This window comes from Eulemur rufifrons, chromosome 12 (genome assembly GCF_041146395.1).
Source record: "Eulemur rufifrons isolate Redbay chromosome 12, OSU_ERuf_1, whole genome shotgun sequence".
Classification (NCBI taxonomy): domain Eukaryota; kingdom Metazoa; phylum Chordata; class Mammalia; order Primates; family Lemuridae; genus Eulemur; species Eulemur rufifrons.
This window is the reverse complement of record NC_090994.1, coordinates 13,031,232-13,052,070: the sequence shown is the minus strand read 5'-3', so window position 1 is coordinate 13,052,070 and position 20,839 is coordinate 13,031,232. Positions and strand designations below refer to the sequence as shown.

The window sequence follows — 20,839 nt, the reverse complement described above, 5'->3', positions numbered from 1 at the left end:
TCACCTCTTCTTCCCCTTTACCAAATTCTGTAAACTATAGTTCTATTTTGTCATAGTTGATAGCATCTGCATGCTACACTATAACTGTAATTACATCCATGCTCTGTCTATAGGTTAATTTAGAAAGCTGCAAGGGAATAAACAGCAATTACATTATTATTTCCCTATAAAATAGCATCCACTGCAAAGTAATAATAGTTTGATTCCTTTGCTACAATGCCATTGTTTATGACTCTTGCCCCACTCAAAAGAAAATGTTCAAAATATTTCTCATCACCAATTGATCAAAATTATGATATATTTTAATTTGCTTCTTATTTGGACCTTAAAACTTATGTTCATTTTTGGTTGTCCTTTATACTGTTGTGGGAACAAATACATATTTAATTACTAGAGTCTTAATATCTTCCAGCTCTTTCTGATTCTAATCATTACTTAGAATCTATTTTTTTTCATTTTTAAATCTAATTAAATTCCTGTATAGACTATAGTTTTCTTGCATCTTCTACTCTTCCTATCTATCTTACCATATTTCTGGTTGCCTTATTCCCCCTCTTATAGTGCTTCTATCCTAGTCTCAGGTTTTCTCACTTTTTCATTCATCAATTATGTCTTAGGGTAATTTCCTAAGAATGTGTATGAGGTCAATTTTAGATTCCTTACATTGCTGATAACATGTTCATTTTAAACTTAATTGATATTTTGGCTCAATATAGAATTCTAAATAGAAAATAGCATTCCTTCAAAACTCTCAAGGAATTGTTCTATCTGCTGGTATCTAGTGTTGCTAATGACCAGTCCAATCCCAATCTCATTGTTTGCCCCTGTTGAGGAATTTTTTTTCTCAGAAAACTGTTAGGATCTTCTTTTTTATCCATAGTGTTCTGAAATATCACAGAATTTTTCCGTGTTTTTTTTTTTTCACATTCATCCTATTCTGAATCTAGGAAATAAATTTAGTCTTCTTTAATTTTATTGTTTCCAGAAATATCATTTCCTCTGTTTTATGGCCCTCGTCTCTCTTGGACTCCTGTTTGAAAATTGTAATTACTGAATTATACCTATAGATCCTTTCTCTCCGCCTCTCCCTTTCCCCAATATCCCCCAATATTTCCACCTGTTTTATTTTGTTCTGTGGATTTTATTTAACTTAGTCTTTTAAATTGTTATTTTATTTGAGAAGACAAACTCCTGAGAATGGTCAATTATGTGGAAGAAGCACTCCTACTTTGCTTTTAAAAATGTTTTAGCAATAACTTGTTGCTTTTTGTTCCTATTACTGTGCTTACATGCTTCCAGCAATGCCATTTCCCTGTTTTTAATCTCTCCCTTCGTCTAAATATAGAGCTTTATCATCTGGAAAATTAGCAAAATGTCTAATAAAAATGAGTTCTAAATAGGAGCAAATATCATATCAGAAGAGAGTTTGTTTACGGCATCTGGTTTAGCTACTCAGAGAAATTTTTGCTTTTAGTTTTGAATGTAAATGCATTTTAAAATAAATGGAACAAATAAAGGTGCAGTATAACTGTTTAGAATTTTATAATTTATATTTCCTCATGATTTTTGTTTTTCTGTTAAACTAAATTGCAAATATTCTTAAAAGTTGGTCTTGTACTAAAAATTATTAGAAGATTTAATTTATATGTGTAGGGAATGCCAAAAAATGTTTTAAATCCCTAAGAGTTGGCAAACTTTTTATTTAAAGGGCCAGGCCAGTCTGTGGCTCATACAGTTGTAACAAATACTCGCCTTTGCCTTTATAGCATAATAGCAGTCATAAGCAATGTGTAAATGACTCATTGTGGCTGTATTGCAATAAAACTTTATGAATACTAAAGTTTGAATTTCATATAATTTTCATGTATCAAGGAATATTTCTTTTTTTTTTTTTTTTAACAACCATTTAAAAATATTAAAAAGACTAGTCTTTGCTTGCAGTCCATACAGAAACTGGCCAATGCTTGCCCTAGAATTACTGGTTTTTAACTGCTTTGTTAATGCTTCAATACTGATGTGTTTCTACTCTGCCCCATTATTCTTGTTAGGCAAGCTAATGAAGAATATCAAATACTGGCTAACTCCTGGCGCTATTCATCTGCTTTTTGTAACAAACTCTTCTTCAGTATGGTGGACTATGACGAGGGGACAGATGTTTTTCAGCAGGTAAAAAAGTTATATTTTATTTTGGTAATATATTTAACAGTCACTTATGGATGATACATTTTTGTTATCCAGATAAAAATACAATTCATTGAATAAGTTAATAAATACAATAAGTAGTTTGTAATAAATTCTGTGATGCGATTAAAATAATTACAGCCAGTGTTACCTTTATCATTGTACAGTTTTTGACACTAGTAAGTACGGTAAACACATTTTGACTTTTGCCTTACAGAGGAACTGTGTTTTCTTAGCATGCAGTGGCAGTATACATGAATTAATCTTATTTTGGTATTTAATTGTGTGTGATTAAGTATTTTGCACAAACTCGTGACATTTTATATAAAATTCACTGCAAGTTTTACTTAAACTTTATTTCTTCCAATGTGGCAGATACAGAGAATTTTACATGTAAAGTATTAAGTATTTATTTAAAAGTGTTTTCTTTCTGTCAAGGGCTGAATTGTATTTCTCTAAATTGATATGTTGAAGCCATAACCTCCAATGGGACTGTATTTGAAGATAGGGCTTTGAGGGATGTAATTAAGGTTAAATGAGGTCTTAAGGGTGGGATCCTAATCCAATAGGACTGATGTCCTTATAAGAAGAGGAAGAGGCAGCCAGAAATACATGTGCACAGAGTAAAAGGCCATCTGAGGACCCAGCGAGAAGATGGCTACAAGCCAAGGAAGAGAAGCCTGACTAGAAACCAACTCTGCTGGTCCCTTGATCTTGGACTTCCAGTCTGCAGAACTGTGAGAAAATAAATTTCTGCTGTTTAAGTCACCTAGTCTGGGGTTTTCTGTTATGGCAACCTGAGCAGGCTAATAAACTCTCATTTATAGTCTTCTCTATGGAGCAAGGTATTGGACTTTGACGTAAGAATGCTAGTTGTCTTTGATGTTGTCATGGTTGTGTCTTTATCATTGCTAACATTGAGAGCTTAAGGACCAGGCACTGTTCTAAGTGCTTCATATGTATTCTTTCATTTAGCTTCACAATGATCCAGTGAGAGAGATGATGTTGTTGGCTCCATTTCACAGATGAGGAAATAAGGTATGGAGACAATGTTGCTTGTCCAACATTACAAAGTTAGTGTAATGTGTAGCTAAATTTGAACTCAGCTCTCTGGCTTCCAGAGCCCTAGCTCTTAATCATGCTGTTACCTTGTGCAGTTAACAATTTTTTATATATTTACTACTTGATCAGCCTCTTTTAAATGCAAAACTTATTGCAGTGCCCAGCATTGATTTGTTTGGGTATCTTGGCCTATGTAATTATTCTCATATGTGATTTTCTTTGACATAATGATCTATCAGGTCATGGAAAAAAAGCATGAAGTTCTTTAAAGAATCTACCCCACTAATTAAATTGCCATTAGTACATATTTTTACTCATTTGCTTCCAGATCAATTATTTGTCTTTGCCAGTTTTTAGTTGAATAAGGTAAATTCTCTCTTTTTGCCTTCAGTACCCTCTTTCTGTTAGTATTCTTCGCTTATTTCTTCTCCCATAAATTTATTTTGCCTTTTAAGGATGTTTCTTTGTATTTATCCATTCAGCAAATAGTATTGAGTGCCTACTCTGTAGGAACAATAAATTGTCAAAAAAAAAAAAAAAACAAAACATACATAGTTCTTCCCTATAAGCAGCTTACAGATTAGGGAACTAATAATAATAGTAATAATAATATTAACATACTAATAAAGGAAAACATAAATATGTAATGTCAAATATCCTTATAAAGGAAAATTCTAGCACTATAAGAACCAAATATCATTTCATATAATTTATAGGTCTCTATAAAATCTCAGGAAAATTGGCCTTAGAGATCATCAGATAGAAGTGCTATTCATTACAGACTTGAATGCTCTCTGTTGTACTGGCTCCAACGTGACTGCTAGAGCAGTCTTTAAGCCCCAATATTAATACCTACTCAAATAGACCTATAAACTAAATGAAGAAAGTGGGTTGGGTTTGTTAAGTTTCACAATGATATCTTTATATTTTCTTTATTGGTAATATGTTATCTTTGTTTCATGATAGTTAATATACTAAGTCTATACTTAGTATATTAAACGTATTAGTTCTTCACTTTTCAAATAAATATGCTTTCTCCTATTTTTGTTGAAACAACATCATTCTTGATCTTTTTAAAAAATAAATCATTAATAGGAATGCTTATATTTCACTTTGCTCCTAACTGCTATAAGAAATAAAATTGGCAGAACACCATGCATCTGACCTTTGCTGTCATTGTTGGGGAAGCAGTGTGGAGTGGGACTGCAGCAAATTGGAGGGGACACGCTTGACCTCAGTGAGAGGTACAGCTCAGCGCCAGCTCTACTGAAAGTATGTAGGCCACATGTATCTAGATCTCTTTCTCAAGAAAAGACCCAGATATGAAATTTTACATTAAATTTCTCTATCTCTAAAATGTTGACAGTTAATTCAGATTTAAAACAAAAAAACTTGGTGGGATAAATCTTACTTTTTTGTTGAGTGCTGACTATAGGCTGCCAGTATGTAATCATGAAGATACATGGTTAGATGTAATTGTTGAATTCTTTTATATGATTTAGACATAATTTCTTTATAGTTTGGCATAGGTCTGAGAGTTGAAGTCAAGATTGTTTTTAAGTGAAACATTTCCTCAGGTTAATTTTGATGCAGCAGGATTCCTAGTATAGAACTGCTTTGTCTTTTCCAAAACCTAGCCCTTGGCTTAGCAATAAGAGTTTTCACTTTAAAATGCAGAAATGCATAAAATTTATGGAAATTAATGATTTTTTATGACAAATTATCTACGAAAATGGGGACACATATATTTTGCTTTGCTAGAGAACTACTAAAAGGTTTTTAATGCTTATTTTTTCCCACTAATTATTAAATCATGTTTTGTTGAAGTACTCTCTCTAAATTGATGTTTTAAAGCACTGTCAACAGTACTGTGGTATCTGAAGATAATATTAATAACAAGTGGAGAAATTTGGTAATTTCTATCTTGTTGAGGACTTGTTGGGAAAGTAATTTCAATTACAGTGATTTCGTAGGAATGGCTGAGGCTAAGTGTCTGATGTTAGGCCATTGGGTTAATGAGTATGGTACGCTGGAAGAAACTCTGGACTAGGAAACAAATCCATGTTGGATTCTGCTTTGTGTGTAGTCTCGGGGAATTTGTGGATTTTAATTAAGAGGAAAACTTTGAATGATAAGATTTTTTAAAAAAACTCTAAAATTCTAGATTGTTAAGCCTTAATATGGATTTTCTGATTGTTCTAATGCAGGAAGTGAGGATAAGGGGGACTTACTGTGTCCTTTGTTCAGTTTAACCAGCACTACTAAATGTTTATTAAATGTAAGCCCCCTGCTGGGAAATGGAATACTGTAGACTTCTGATGTACAGAGACATATAATGTATATATGCTATGAGGCATATTTTATATGTATAATGTATATAATATGTATTATTTCATGTTATGTGTTATAATCAGTTTGTACCATGTTGCAAGAGCTTGTGTTTATAATTAAATTTTCCAATGAACTTGTTCAAAATTTTTGTAAAAAATTCTTGGTGAAAAAATTTGTTAAATTTTTATTCAGCGAGTTAGAGTTCAGAAAGTATTATGATATAGTGGTAATGAATTGTCTGCAGTCAGAAGACCTGATTTCAGATTCCATCTTTACCTATTCATAGCTGTGTGACCTTTGGTAAATTGCTTTGTCTTTTTATACGTTTATCTCCTCATCTTTAAGAGACAGAAATAATAGTGCATTTCTCATAGGACTGTTGGGAAGATTAAAATGAGATCTTAATATATGCAGATGTTTAGCTCTATGAGAGACATATAAATGTGTACTAAATAGTTATTATATAATAGTTGTATAATTTATTATATAATTTATATAATATTTAACTTATATATTATATAATATGTAATTATTATATAACAGTTATATAATAACAGTTATATATAATAGTTGATATTTGTTTCTTTTGTGCTGCTATAACAGAATACCTGAGACTAAGTCATTTATAATGAAGAGTAACTTACTGGCTCACAGTTCTGAAGGCTGGGAAGTCCAATGTCAAGGTGGTGGCAAGGGCCTTCTTACTGTATCATGACATGACAGAAGGCCAAAGGGCAAGAAGAGGCCTAACTTGCCCTCTTATAATGGCACTAATCACACTCCTGAGGGCAGAGTCCTCCTAACCTAATAACCTCTTAAAGGTCTCCCTCTTAATACAGTTACAATGGAGACAAACTTTCAAACCGTAGCAAACATGGACCAACTATTAATTGTTAGCAGTAGTGTTTGAAGCTTACTAATGTAGATAACTTGAAGGTAAGTAATGAAAATCTCATTGCATTTGCAGTACTAAAAATGAGAAATTTTTGATACAGAGACATTTCTTTTGGGTATTCAGCTTGTTTGTGCTAAGTTGTATGAACCTCTATAAAATGATTTGGAGCTGTCTTGTACATATGAGAGCTATAGTCAGAGTCCATTTATAGGGCAGGAACTGTTTTGGTCCTGATTGTATACTTTGTTGTTAAATTTAGTTATTATGGAGAGCTAAGCTTTTAGTGTTGTATCCTTACCTTGATCATGTATATATTCTAATATGTATTTTTTTGTATATATATAAAATTTGATTTTCATTCTTTGTATTAGGACATAGTGAATTTTGTTTCAAGGGCCAAAAATCTCTTGGTTGTTTATTTTAAGACATTTTTCATAATTCCTTGGAAGCCAAAATTTAACCTATATGTATTTTTTTTGTAGTTTGATATTGAATGCAAATTAACCTAATACATGTTTTTTTAGATGTTATATCAATACTAAGCACCATTTATACTAGGGCAGTGTTCTGTGTAATACACTTTTCAAATGGAAATTACCTGTAGAAAATACTTCTGAAATACAACCAATTTAAGACAGTTGAATTAATAGAGAAGTTGAGCAGAAAAAGGCTATCATTGGGGATTTCTCCTGTAGTCTCTGATAAATTCAGGTTGTTTAGAGCAAAAATGTTGGTTTCTGTTGTATAATCATCATCATTACAAAAAAGTAAAGTCTTTATGTTTTAAATAGGGAATTCAGTCTATTTATAATTTGTTTGAAATTCATTCCATAATATGCTTATTTTTCATCAAATTCTAGTACTTTTTCAAAACTGCTTAAGAAGTAAAGTAATTCATGTACTGCCAGATTGCAGTATTTTCCTTTTGCACTTTCAGTCCCTTCTTTCTTTATCCTAATACTAGATCTAGAAGGAAAAAGAATGAAATGGCTGATAAAATATAGGGAGTAAAGCTGATAATATGAATGATATATGCTAAATGTGAGAGTTCAGAGAACTTAGTCAAGTTTACAAGTTCTTTTTCATTCAGTAGTACATTAAGATGAATAAAAACAGAACTATAACTCTGGAAAAGCACTTGGATTTTCATAATAAATGCTGTCTTTCCAAAATTTGTACAGAAAAAGTTTTTTAAAAAGTTAAATTAATGATATACAAAGAATATTAGAATGTTACATTTAGTGTTTTTATTTCGTGTTTTACAGCTCAACATGAACTCTGCTCCTACATTCATGCATTTTCCTCCAAAAGGCAGACCCAAGAGAGCTGATACTTTTGACCTTCAAAGAATTGGATTTGCAGCTGAACAACTTGCAAAGTGGATTGCTGATAGAACAGATGTTCATGTATGTTTTTATTATTCCCCACAGTTTTAATGATAGGCTGATTAGTTTTTAATAATAGGCTGATTGGTTAGAGCAGTGTAATAAGGCCACAGTAATATTTTTTTTTATTTCTGTAGATAATCTCTTCTTGTGTAGAGAGATCTGCATTTGATAGCCGTAAGCAATAAGCTGAACTTTGACTGTTAGGTGAATTCAGATGGTTTTTAGAATAATGGTTCATTAGTACTTTAAAAACCATTGAAAAGTATAGGAGTTAGGTACAGAGTAATTTCAGAGGCTAAAAAATATATTGAAAATGGTTCAATGTTATTAGTAATCAAAGAAATTCTAATTAAAAAGTAAGATATGTAATTTTTATTTACCTTTTGGGTAAATTAAAAAGGATAATACCTACTTTAAAACCATGTGGAAAAATACCTAATCACATGTACTGCTTTGAGGACTATAAATTGGTATAACCATTGTAATAGCATGTGCCATGTCTTTATTTTATGTAATTTAACTTAACACTCCACTTCTAGGAATTTAACCTAAGGTTGTAATCAGGGATGATTTAAAATCTTAGCCATAGAAATTTTATTCATTTTAGTGGAAAAAATTGGAAAGAAATCCAATGTCTAAAAATAAGAGACTAAGTAAATGTACTTATGGCATAGCCAAGAGATGATTTGCAAGAATATTTTGCAGAGAATGAAGCTCAAAGTATAACAAGGGAAAAGGTGGGTTAGAAAAATAATATTGAGAGTATGATCTAGAATTTTGTTTTAAAACATAAATATGAGTATAGATAGATATAGTTTATTCTAGAAGAAAATGAATCAAAATGTTGATGATAGTTAATACTTATTTGGAAGTCTTAATGGCTACTTTCCACCTAATCTTACCAATATATATTTTTCTTTTTTTAATGGATATACCACAGTTTATTTATCCGTTCATCAGTTGGTGGACATTTAGATTTTTTCTGCAGTCTTTTATTTTTCATCACTGTGCTAATGTCTCTGTAATCTTTCCCCAAAAATTGATCTCACGTCAGCCATGAAGGAAGAGACCATGTAACACCTGCAGCCGTCCTTTTGCTTGTATAGGAAAGTTTAGATTTTTCCTCTCAAGGTTCAATATTAGGAGTCTGTTGAAATGAACGGATAATAGGTTAACAGGGGAAAAGGCATACAAATTTATTAAGGTGCATGTCTGTGTGAGAGCCACACAAAATATGAGACTCAAAGAAGGGCCAGATAGTTGAAATTTAAATACCCTCTTCATAAGGGAGAGGGAAGTGGAGGAATGTAGGCAATTTTAGAGGAAAAGTAAATGATATTTAGGGAAAATGAATGGGCCCTAAGAACAGACAATAGCCAGAGACAAAATTTCTCTGGGTTCTGAGGGAGGTGGCAACAAATCATGGGAAGGTGAGGGGCAGAACTGCACTGCAAACAAAGGTACTCTAATTAGTCGGGTAAAATCTATCAGGTGTAAAAAAAAAAAAAATTTCTTTTGGAGCAGCCTTCAGGAAGACTAGGCAATAGCGTGTTTGGGTGTGGTGACTTTGAATCTCTTTGGTAATTCATCTTCCCTGGTTGTTTGATGAATCCTAGGGAGGGGGTTCAAGACAGTGTATTCAGAACACTTGGAAGAACTGCCTTCAGTCAGATAAGGGAACTTCAGTGACAGCCCCTCCCCGCACTTTGGAAGGCAAAGATTGCAGAGGGTCGGGAGCAGCAGCAGGTCAGAGAGACACCTTGTTTCTGAGGCATTTACCTGTCTGTCTAGCACACTTATGCATTTAGTTGATAGACACAGTTTTATAAAAATACATTCTATTTGGAAATAATTTTAAACTTTAAAAAGTTTTAGAAATGAAATAGTACAAATAGTGCCAATGTGTACTCTTTATTTGGATTTACCTATTGTTAACATTTTACCCCACTTTGTGATTATCACTCTCTCCCCACTTCTGTGTTTCTTTACCTCTCTCCACCCATACACACTCTCACAGTTTTTTGTTTTTTTTTTTTTTTTTCTGAAAAAAATTAGGATGAATTGCATGTCCTAAGAAATCCGTAAGCAAAGATGCGGTACTTTTATTTGAGCTACTATTATCCATGTTACAGTTTTGTAAAATGACCTAATAATATCCTTTATAACAAATGTTTTTCCCACCTTCAGTATAAGATCCTGTCTAGAGTTAAACATTTCATTTGGGTGTCATGTATTTTAAGCCTCTTTAAATGTGAAACAATTCTGTATCCTGTCTTTGTCCTTCAAAGACAGGACATTTTGACGAATGTAGTCTGCTCCCACTTTTTAGATAAAATCCTCATTTGATTTGCCTGATGTTTGTTCATGATTGCATTCTGCTTATGCATTCTTGACTACAGTAATACATAGGGCATGTTTTGTTTTAATCACCTCCATAGACACATATTGTCCATCTTTTCTTCACTGGTGATACTAGTTTTGAATATCTGATCAAGGTATTTCCCATTTCTTCACGTATAATTACTGTTTTTCCCCTCCTTTATAATTAATAAGCTGTCAGTGTGGAGATACCTTAAGATCATGCAGATACCCTGTTCCTTCAAAATTTTCTGTTAGATTTAGCATCCATCGATGATTCTTGCTTGATCCAGTTTTTACCATGATGGCTGAAAAATGATTATTTCAGTGCTAGCATTTGCTGCATATTTCTAGTTGGCCCTCAGCATTCTACTATAGGCAAGAGTCCTACTCTATCAATCATTCATCTGTTTACCTATTATTGGTATGGACTTATGAATTGTGTTTGTATTGTGACTATTTTTATATTTTCTGTATATTATGATATTTTGACATGTAAAAAAAAGAAATTCTGTGTGGGTTGAGGCTTCTGCTCCTGGGCCTAGCCAATACTTAATAGTCCCAGTCAGGAGTATGTCTTTGATACGCAGTTAATCAGTTCAGAGCCATACTTCCTCTATCTGGTCCCTACCCCTAGGAGACAATGTTTCTCTGCCTTAATCACGTCAGGGCCAGGTACCAGGCAACAGAGATTACCCCTATAGCCCAAAGTCTACCAAAATTATTCAAACTAAAGGATCCTGAACTGTTCACTCTACCCTGCCTTGCCTTTCCCGGAAAAACTCCAATAAAGGCAGTGTTTTAAACTTTCCCCTCACTCTGGTCTTCTGCTACCTCACCACCCTGGTGTCTTTCCCACATGGTCCTGCATGGTGTGGCATGCCTCTTGTCTCTAGAACCTGTGAGTATAATCAATTTTGTTTTTTCCTGAGCCTCTCTCGTGTCTCCTCTTGTGGCTGCACCTGACTGATCTCATAAAAAAATACAAGACACATTTTCCCCCCAGTGGTTTGTAATTTACTGCTCCTCTTAATTATTTTAGTGCTAAAATTGTTCTAGGTTTGACTAGTAGGAGCGTCTACATGCCAGCTCCTTTGTCCTTGTGATATGCCTCCATCATTTTCTTTCAAGTACTGTCTTATTTTCTGACATAGCAGTTGATTCCAGGGTCATTTTTTATCTACCTGTTTACCCAACTCAAGTAGCCATCTCTTTGAGGACTCCTGGTTTCTTTTAGTAGGGAAAGTTATTAGAACCAAGATCTGTACATACTTTAGAATCATGAGTTCATACCAATTAGATATATTTCCAAAAAAATAGGCTTTATACTTTAAAGTACACCATCAAGAAATTGACCAGACAACCCACAAAATGGGGGAAAATATTTGCACATCATTTTTCTGATAGACTTATATCTAGTGTGTGTATGTGTGTGTGTGTGTTGTGTGTGTGCGTGTATATATACACACACAACACACACACACACATATATGTATGGGGTTCTTACAACTCAATAATACAAAAGACACAACCCAATTAAAAATGGGTACAGGATCCGAATATACATTTCTGCAAAGAAAGTATACAAATAGCCAGTAAGCTTATGAGATGTTCAGCATTGTTAGTAATCAGGGACATGCAAATTAAAATTACAATAAGATACCACTTTATATCCACTAGGATGGCTAGAATCAACAAGTCAGATAGTAAGTGTTGGCAAGGAAATGGAAAAATGGGAATCTTCATCCTCAACTGCTGGCTGTGATGTAATATGGTACAGCTACTTTGGAAACAGTCTGATAGTTTCTCAAACTGTTACACAGAGTTACCATGTGACCCATCATTCTACTCCCAGGTATTTAATGTTTACACAAGAGAAATGAAAAAATATGTCCCTCAAAAAACTTGTATAGGCTGTGTGTGGTGGCTCAGGCCTGTAATCTTAGCACTCTGTGAGGCTGAGGCAGGAGTATCACTTGAGGTTAGGAATTTGAGATCAGCCTAAGCAAGCACAAGACCCCATCTCTACTAATAATAGAAAAATCAGCCCATAACTACTAAAAAAATACAGAAAAAATTAGGCAGGTGTGGTGGTACTTGTCTGTAGTCCCAGCTACTCGGGAGGCTGAGACAGGAGGATCACTTGAGCGCAGGAGTTGAGGTTGCTATGAGCTAGGCCGATGCCATGGCACTTTAGCCCGAGCGACAGAGCATGACTCTGTCTCAAAGGGAAAAAAAAAGAAAAGAAACTTGTATAAGACTATTTATAAACAGCATTACTCATAATAGCCAAATGGTAGAAACAACTAAAATGTCCATTAACTGATGAATGGATAAACAAAATGGGGTATATCCTTACAAGGAAATATTATTCAGCCATAAAAAGGAAATGAATTACTGATACATGCTACAACCTGCATAAACCTTGAAAACATTGTGCTAAGTAAAAGAAGCCAATTATAAAAGACCACACATTCTGTATGAAAGTTCAGTATAGAAACATCTATTAGAGACAGAAAGTTGATTTGTAGTTGTTATACTTAGGGCTGGAGATTAGGGAATTAAATGAGTGATTGAGATGATTAAAGTGTCTAATGACTGTAGTGATGGTTGCACATATCTGGTGAATATACTAAAAACCATTGAATTATACACTTTGAATAGGTAAATTGTATGGTATGCAGATCACATTTCAACAAAGCTATTAAAAAATAGCAGTATAAAAAGTTCCGATTTGAAATGACACAGATATTACACCCTCATCATACCCCTACCATTTACTAGATGATCCCATTTTCCATGAGGTGGAACCAGAGCAACTCTGGGTTGAGTTACATAAATAAGGTTTACATGTGCTTGAGTGTATTCACCTAAAATGAGGAGGAAGTCACTTTACACAGCCATGATGTTTTTGTTTTAAAGAAAGAATGTTTACATTTGTCTTTTATTGCTGAATTTTTCTATTTGGCCTAATAGGGCCCAGTGGACGAAGAAACATGTTCTAACAAAATATTCTTTCTTTTTTTTTAATTTTTAAAAAATTATTTTTTGTGTGTATGTTTTTTTGTTATTTGTTTGTTTTGAGACAGGGTTTTGCTCTGTTGCCCAGGCTGGAATGCAGTGGCATGATAACAACTTACTGCAACCTCCAATACCTGGGCCCAAGCAATCCTCCTACCTCAGCTTCCAGAGGATCTGGGACTCCAGGTGCATGCCACCAAGCTTGTCTAATTTTTTCTTTTAATTTTTTGTAGAGACAGGGTCCTACTATGGTGTTCAGGCTGGTCTTGAACTCCTGGCCGCAAATGATCCTATTGCCTTGACCTCTCAGAGCATTGGGATTACAGGCATGAGCCACTGTGCCCAGCCAAATTTTTAAATTTGTATATGTTTAGGGGGTACATACACAGATTTGTTACATGGATATATCGTGTAGTGGCGAAGTCTTAGCATTTTGTGTAATCCTGACCTGACTACTAGTATATGTAGTATGTAGGTAATTTCTTAGCCATGATTTTTTAAGACATATATGTTTTGAGTAATAAAGAGAGTATAACTAGTGTTAGTGCCAGATATGAAAACTAGGGTAGAATGTTTCTGAATTCTTTGTTTTGAAAATTGGAAGGACTAGAATATAGTCAAGAGAAAAATTTAGTATTTTTCTTTCACTTTTAAAATTTCCATTGCATTTTTTCAGATTCGAGTTTTCAGACCACCCAACTACTCTGGCACCATTGCTTTGGCCCTGCTAGTGTCGCTTGTTGGTGGTTTGCTGTATTTAAGAAGGAACAACTTGGAGTTCATCTATAACAAGACTGGTTGGGCCATGGTGTCTCTGGTATGTTATCACATTGACTAATAGATGAGACATAAACTCTGCCTGTAAGGAATGCATTGTGGGGATACAGAAACTGATCAGAGACAAATATACTGTAACATTATACATGAGTATTGTAGGAATACATAGGAAAGACACCTAACCTAGAGTAAAGAGAATCATCACAGGATCCCGAGAGTGTGACATGAGCTGAATTTTGAAGAATAAATGAAATTCTAAAGCTTTTAAAGCCAAGTAGTCAACATACGTGAAGCCTGGATATCCAGAGAAGGACAATTCTGTATAGCTAGAGCAATGATGGCAAGGCAAGAGGGAGTAAGAGATGCTCCTGGAGAGGAAAGAATGGAACTGTCTTATCTACAAGAGTGTGGGTTTTCGTACACTGGCAATGAGAAGCCATTAAAATGTTCCAGAGATAAATAACATGATTAAATTTATGTTTTGGAACAATCATTCTGGTAGCAATGGACAGCTGATTGAAAAGGGTAAGTAAGGCAGCTAGAAGACTGGTTAAGATAATATTAGGAGAATCTAGGTGAACATGATCTTATTTCAGTTTGTACAAAAGTATTTTTCTTCTCTATGATTATGATCATGATAGATTTCTTTAAAATTAGCTAATAAAATGAAAATGTAAATATATTAATAAAATGTATTCAGACAATATTGTCCGATATTTAATAGTTATAGTAATGAAAATACTGGTGTTAAAATATAAATAGCAGCATAAAATCTATGGGTAATGTGGGAGAAAATATTTGCATGCTACATGTCCGGTAAAGGGCTGGTAACTACAATCTATATAGAACTTAAGAAAATTAACAAGAAAAAATCAAACAAACCCATCAATAAATGGGTAAAGGACATGAACAGAAACTTAACAAAAGAAGACAGAATAATGGGCAGCAAACATATAAAAAATTGCTCAACATTTCTAATTATCAGGGAAATGCAAGTCAAAACCACAATGAGATATCACTTAACTCCAGTGAGAATGGCTTTTATCTAAAAGTCCCAAAACAACATATGTTGTTGTGGATGCAGAGAGATAGGAGCACTGTTACCCTGCTGGTGGGACTGCAAATTAGTACAACCTCTATGGAAAGTAATAATAAAGATACCTCAAAAACTAAAAATAGAATTACCATTTTATCCAGCAATCCTACTACTGGGCATCTACCCAAAGGAAAAAATGTCATTTTATAATACAGACATCTGCTTATGTTTATGGCAGCACAATTCATAATTGCAAAGATGTGGAAACAACCCAAGTGCCCGTCAATACATAAGTGGATTAATAAAACATGGTATATGTATACCATGGACTACTACTCAGCCATAAAAAAGAATGGTGAACTAGCACCTCTTGTATTATCCTGGTTGGAGTTAGAGCCCATTCTTTGAAGTGAAATATCACAAGAATGGAAAAACAGGCACTACATGTACTCGCCATAAAATTGGTACTAACTGAACAACACTTAGGTGCACACATGGAAGTGATATTCATCGGGTGCTGAGCAGATGGGAGGGGAGTGAAGGGGATGAGTAAATTCATAACTAATGGGTGTGGAGCACGCTGTTTGGAGGATGGGCACACTTGAAGCTTTGGTTTGGGCAATACAAAGGCGTTATATGTAACCAAAATGTTTGTACCCCCGTAATATTCTGAAATTTAAAAAAAAGAAAAAAATACAGTGTTCTGACAATTCTCTCCTCTTTTAATGGCATCATAATTTTTTCCCTTACTACTGAATCATTTCTGTTAGCAATGCAGGCATCTGCTTATTCATCCTAAAAGGTTACAACAATTACTTCCAGATATTGTTCTATTCATCTGATTCTGTTTATAGCAAAACTCCTTGAAACACTTGTCTGAGTATTAATATTTTCATTCTTTCCCACTATGCCATTGCAAATGCTCTTGTAAAGGACACAAATATTTTTTATGGAACCAAATTCAAGTTTTAGCTCTGGATTTTCATATTATCACTTTCTCATCAGTATTGTCACAACTGATCTCTTTCTCCTGAATCACATACTTCACTTGTCTTTCAATATGCCACACTCTTGTAATTTTCCTCTTCTCCTGCTGCTACTACTTAATCCACTTTGATTGTTCGTTTATATCTACTTTATCTCTTATTTTGGAATAATCAAAAGGGTCAGCTTCTCTTCTCTTTGTCTATATTTACTTTCTAGGTGATCTCTTCCAGTTTTAAGGCTTTAGATACTGTGTAGTCATTACTGACTCCAAAATTTTATATTGGGGCCAGATCTTTTTTCTAAACTCTGTACTAATAAATTTCACTACTCTGTATCTGTAAGAGGGCGTCTCAAAACGGAAAGGCACAAAATAAACTCCCGATCTCAGTTCCCAAACCTAGTTTTCTCAGTTAATGACAACTTTATTATTTTTATTTGGTCATCCAAATCAGAAACCATGTAGTCTTTCTTTACCACTTCTTTTCTATCTCATATTCCATATCTAATCCTTCAGAAGAATTCTGCTGGCTCTTCCTTTAAGGTATGCCCAGATTCCAACTATTTCTCTTCATACTTACTATCTTTGTTGAAGCTCTAATTATTTCTTATTCCCCATATTGCAGTAGCCTTTCTACTTTATCCTGGCTTCTACCTTTCCCCACTGTATAGTCTGTTGGCAGAATTGCAACCCATGTGGCTCTGGGATCTGTCCCTTCATTACTTAACCAATTTTCTCTATTCTCCTCCCCTCATTCTCTTCCTTTCAGCTATTTTGGCTTCTTTACTCTTCCTAGAGCACAGCAGACATTCTCCTTCACTAGGGCATGTTACACAGGCTGTTTTCTCTGCTTGGGGTACTCTTTCCCCGGGTAGCTACATGGCTTGTTTCCTTCCTTCATATATCTGCAGAAATGCCACTTCCTTGGAGCGGCCTTTCTTGGCCACTTGAATTAAAATTGTAACCTCCTCTCCTGTGACTTATACCTTCCCTACTATACTTTTCCGTAAAGCATTTCTTATTGTTATATAACTTAAATTTTTTATTTTCCCTGCTGTAGAAGGTAAATTCCATAAGGTCATGTTTTTGTTTATTGCTTTATCCCTGGCTTCTAAATCAGTTTTTGAGCATATAGTAGGCTTTCAGCAATTAAATCTTGAATGAATAAATGAGAAAAACCCATTTTTTTTTTTTTTTTGATTCAGGGTACGTGTCACTTATTCAGGATACATGTCACTTATTCAGGATTTCCAGCTGAGGAGAGGGACCATCTTTATCTTATTCGTTGTTATATCCGTAGCGTCTAGTAAAATACCTGACATAGAGTAGAGTGCTCAGTAAGTAACTGTCAGATGAATAAACTAAACTGAAAAGGTTTCATGGAGAACCATAGATAGGCCATGAGTAAACCCTTGGGTAGGGTAGAGGGGTTGACTGGGTTGACACAGCATTAACAAGATGTAAATGCAGGGATTACCATCATGGATGTAGGGGGAACCAATAAGAGAGGCCTCAATGGAGAATCCAGTTGCAGTTAAGGAGTGTTGGGACATGGTACTATTTAGGGTTATAGGAGCACATTGTGGAGGGCTTTGTAATAACAAATAATATTTATTGAACTTACATCATGTATTGTGCACAGTTTTAAGTGCACTACATGGACTAACTTACCATGAATAAGTAATCCCCACAGTTTAAAAAGATTGATACCAATATTGTCCTAATGTTATAGATAGGAAACTGAGGCCCAGAGCAATGAACTTGCCCAAAGTTGCACAGGTGCCGAAAGTAGGCCTGAAACTCAAATATTGTACTTTATGAGCCTTTATTCTCAACTACTGCGATAAACTAGTGGGTAAAGTACTTTAAACATGCCAGTGGTAAGTCTTAAGAACATTAAAGGTTCTTGGGTGGATACTACTGTTTTAAAAATATTTTAGTCTGTTAAGTATGTTAGTATCCCAAATGAAGACCACCCCCCAAAAAAAGAAAAAGACATTTCCTCGATTTCAATAATACACTCTGCCTAAAACACTGCATTAAATCTATAACATAAACAATCAACTTAAATGTATTCTCTAAATTTACTGAAATTATATTCCTGTGAATTAAATAAAGAATTTATTTTTCTCACATAACAATTGCAAATTTATAAATGATTTTTTTTTAGATGGTGGGTCATTCTCTGTGCCTACCCTGGGCCTAATATTCTCATGTATCCTCTAAGTTGAAGTGTGAATATTTTGTAAAATCCTGACTTTCAGAAAATATCTCAACCTAGGCTAAATCTGTGTAAGTCAAATCTGGCTTTTACAAAGTCTGAATTAATTTCAGAGTTATTCTTAAAGAGGGAAGAGGATTCAGATTAACCTCTCTAAAGCTGTTACGTCATTATCATTTTCTGTTGAAACACTTTGGCTCTCAAGCAGTTATAGAATAGAATCTAAACTCATTCTCTTGGCTTAGATATCATCATAATTTGCCCCCATCTTTTCCCCTTTTGTATCCTTTTTTCTCCTTTTAAAATTGTGCAAACCTAGAATGTTTAGGCCCCCAGTCATGCATTGCTTATCCTTGTCTTTAACCTTTCTTGACACAAATACTTGCCAGAGCCGGGCAGGTGAAGTAAAGAGTGATTGGACAAGTTATAGGACAGCAGGTACTGTTTTAACCTGAAGAACACATTTAAGTCTAAAGTGTTCCAGTTGATTAATTTAAAAATACTCTGTGATTTAAACAAAACATGCTTATACATAAGTCATAGTGATTGAACTGTGACTTCTGGTTCATCCACTCTCTCTCCTAACCTCCCTGTAATTCCTTGAATCTTCAAGATTAGTTTTCCAAATACAGATGTTTCTGATAGGTCCAGCAGGCATATAAATAATCTCTGTGAATTTTTCCTGACTATGTCTTTTTTGTGATTTCTTCCATCTGTAAACTTCTTCTGAATTTACTGTGTCATGTATTTTGCTGAAAGCATTTAGGTACTTACAGAAATGTAAATACTATAATCCAAGAATGTAGGCTTCTGGTGATCGAAAGTAATGTAAGAATGAAATTTAGAGGATATAGAAGATGATTATCATGTGCTTTAAAATATCACTGAAACATCAATGGTCTCCTCTGTGCTTTTGACTGGTTCAGGTGAGCACATAATATCAGATCGTCTGTCACCACGCCAGGTGCTTTATATATGTTATCCAGTGTAATCATTAACATATCTCTTTAGCAGAGTTGGTAACCTAGTTTTATAGATATGGAACCTGAGATGCAGGGAGAATGAGTAACTTACCCAAAGTCCCACAGTTAGTAAGTGAAACACTTTTTAATGGATGAACTAAAAGATCATTTTTAAATGGTAATTTTATGATGACCATTTTTTTTTTTGAAGTGCAATATTCTGGTATTCTCTGGTATACATACTGACATATTGTACCCTGTTTTTCAGTGTATAGTCTTTGCTATGACTTCTGGCCAGATGTGGAACCATATCCGTGGACCTCCATATGCTCATAAGAACCCACACAACGGACAGGTGGTAAGTGCATTTTCTAAGCATCAGTATTCTGAAGTTTAACCCAGCTTAATATAGGAATCAGAAATAATGTTTAGCATTTAGTAAGAAAGGAATCTATTTGTAAAGCAAAATATATATTCTTTCTGATCTACCTCTGTCACACATATATACACATGCATATATGTATACACACACACAACTTACTAGTTTTTTTAGGATGGAGACTGCTTTAAGTGTTAATTTAAAATTAGTATCTAACACATCAAATATACATGTGTAAACTGTTTTTTCAGCTTTATATACTGCTATGACAATAACATGTAACACCATAAGAGGAAAAAGGAACAGTTTGTAGCCAGTGTGCCATCAATGGTAAATTTAATTTTCTTCACAACAGAATCATAAAAACATTGCTATTGTAAGAACCCTGGCAGTCGTATTAGAAAGTTAGGAACTCTTCACCACAAAATGAAAAGCAAAATTGATATGCTGTTAAATTAGTAGTAGAGTTCACATTAGTAACTGCCACTGAATTCACATAGCTTAATTGGTTGCTTTCCCTTTCCTTTTGGTGAGTAGGAAATACTGTGATAGATCAACATAGCAAAATACTCTCTTTCAGGCTTAGTATTAAGTAAAGATATTAGTATTGGTAAAGATAAATAACAGTTTCAAAATATGTTTCCTTTTTTCTGTAACTTTTTCTACTTTTTCTTTTGGAAAATACAAAGATTTTGAGAGAATTATATGACACACCCTCTTGTACCCATCACCAAACTTTACCATTTATGAACTCATAACCAATCTTGTTTCATCTATTCTTCCATCCCTTTCTTTTTACCTGCTGATGGATTCTTTTGAAATAAGTGTTCAACATCATTTCATTTCATATATAAATATTTCAGTAGGTATCCCTACTTGAAGTTCCCAGACTTCTCAGTCAGGTTATAGAAACTAATTGCAAATCATCAGAGTTACAGTCATTAATACAACATAATAATCAATTTGGTCTCTTATTTTTATGAACATTTTCAGATTTCTTTTGTAGATAGATGGCAAGGATAAGGAGTAAAAGTTGGATTATTTGGCTAATCAGTTGCCATAGTAAATCAGATATGGTTTTTGTTGTTAATATGTTTTTGAAATCTGTCGTTATTTAGAGAGAAGAGTAATTTCAGAAAGGCATCAATATTCAAAATTAAGTTATTACAAAGAAAAATAATTGGAAGTAATTACAGAGCAATAAACTACTCTCTTGCCTTTAAGTCTTCACACAAATGCAGTC

General features: G+C 34.0%; 1 protein-coding gene across 9 annotated transcripts in view; it reads left to right on the top strand.

The window, feature by feature from the left end:
- TUSC3 (tumor suppressor candidate 3) overlaps positions 1–20,839 on the top strand; it is a 144,824-nt gene that overhangs the window by 56,990 nt on the left and 66,995 nt on the right. For 8 of the 9 annotated variants that reach the window (XR_011235238.1, XR_011235237.1, XM_069485205.1 and 5 more), the window contains 4 exons: positions 2,049–2,166; positions 7,735–7,875; positions 13,913–14,053; positions 19,486–19,575. Coding sequence is in view for 7 of the 9 variants with exons in the window: in XM_069485205.1 (XP_069341306.1) it covers positions 2,049–2,166; positions 7,735–7,875; positions 13,913–14,053; positions 19,486–19,575 (490 nt within the window). In the remaining 2 variants the exon portion in view is untranslated. The remainder of the gene's footprint in view (positions 1–2,048; positions 2,167–7,734; positions 7,876–13,912; positions 14,054–19,485; positions 19,576–20,839) is intronic. The other variant, XM_069485210.1, reaches the window with a different exon arrangement.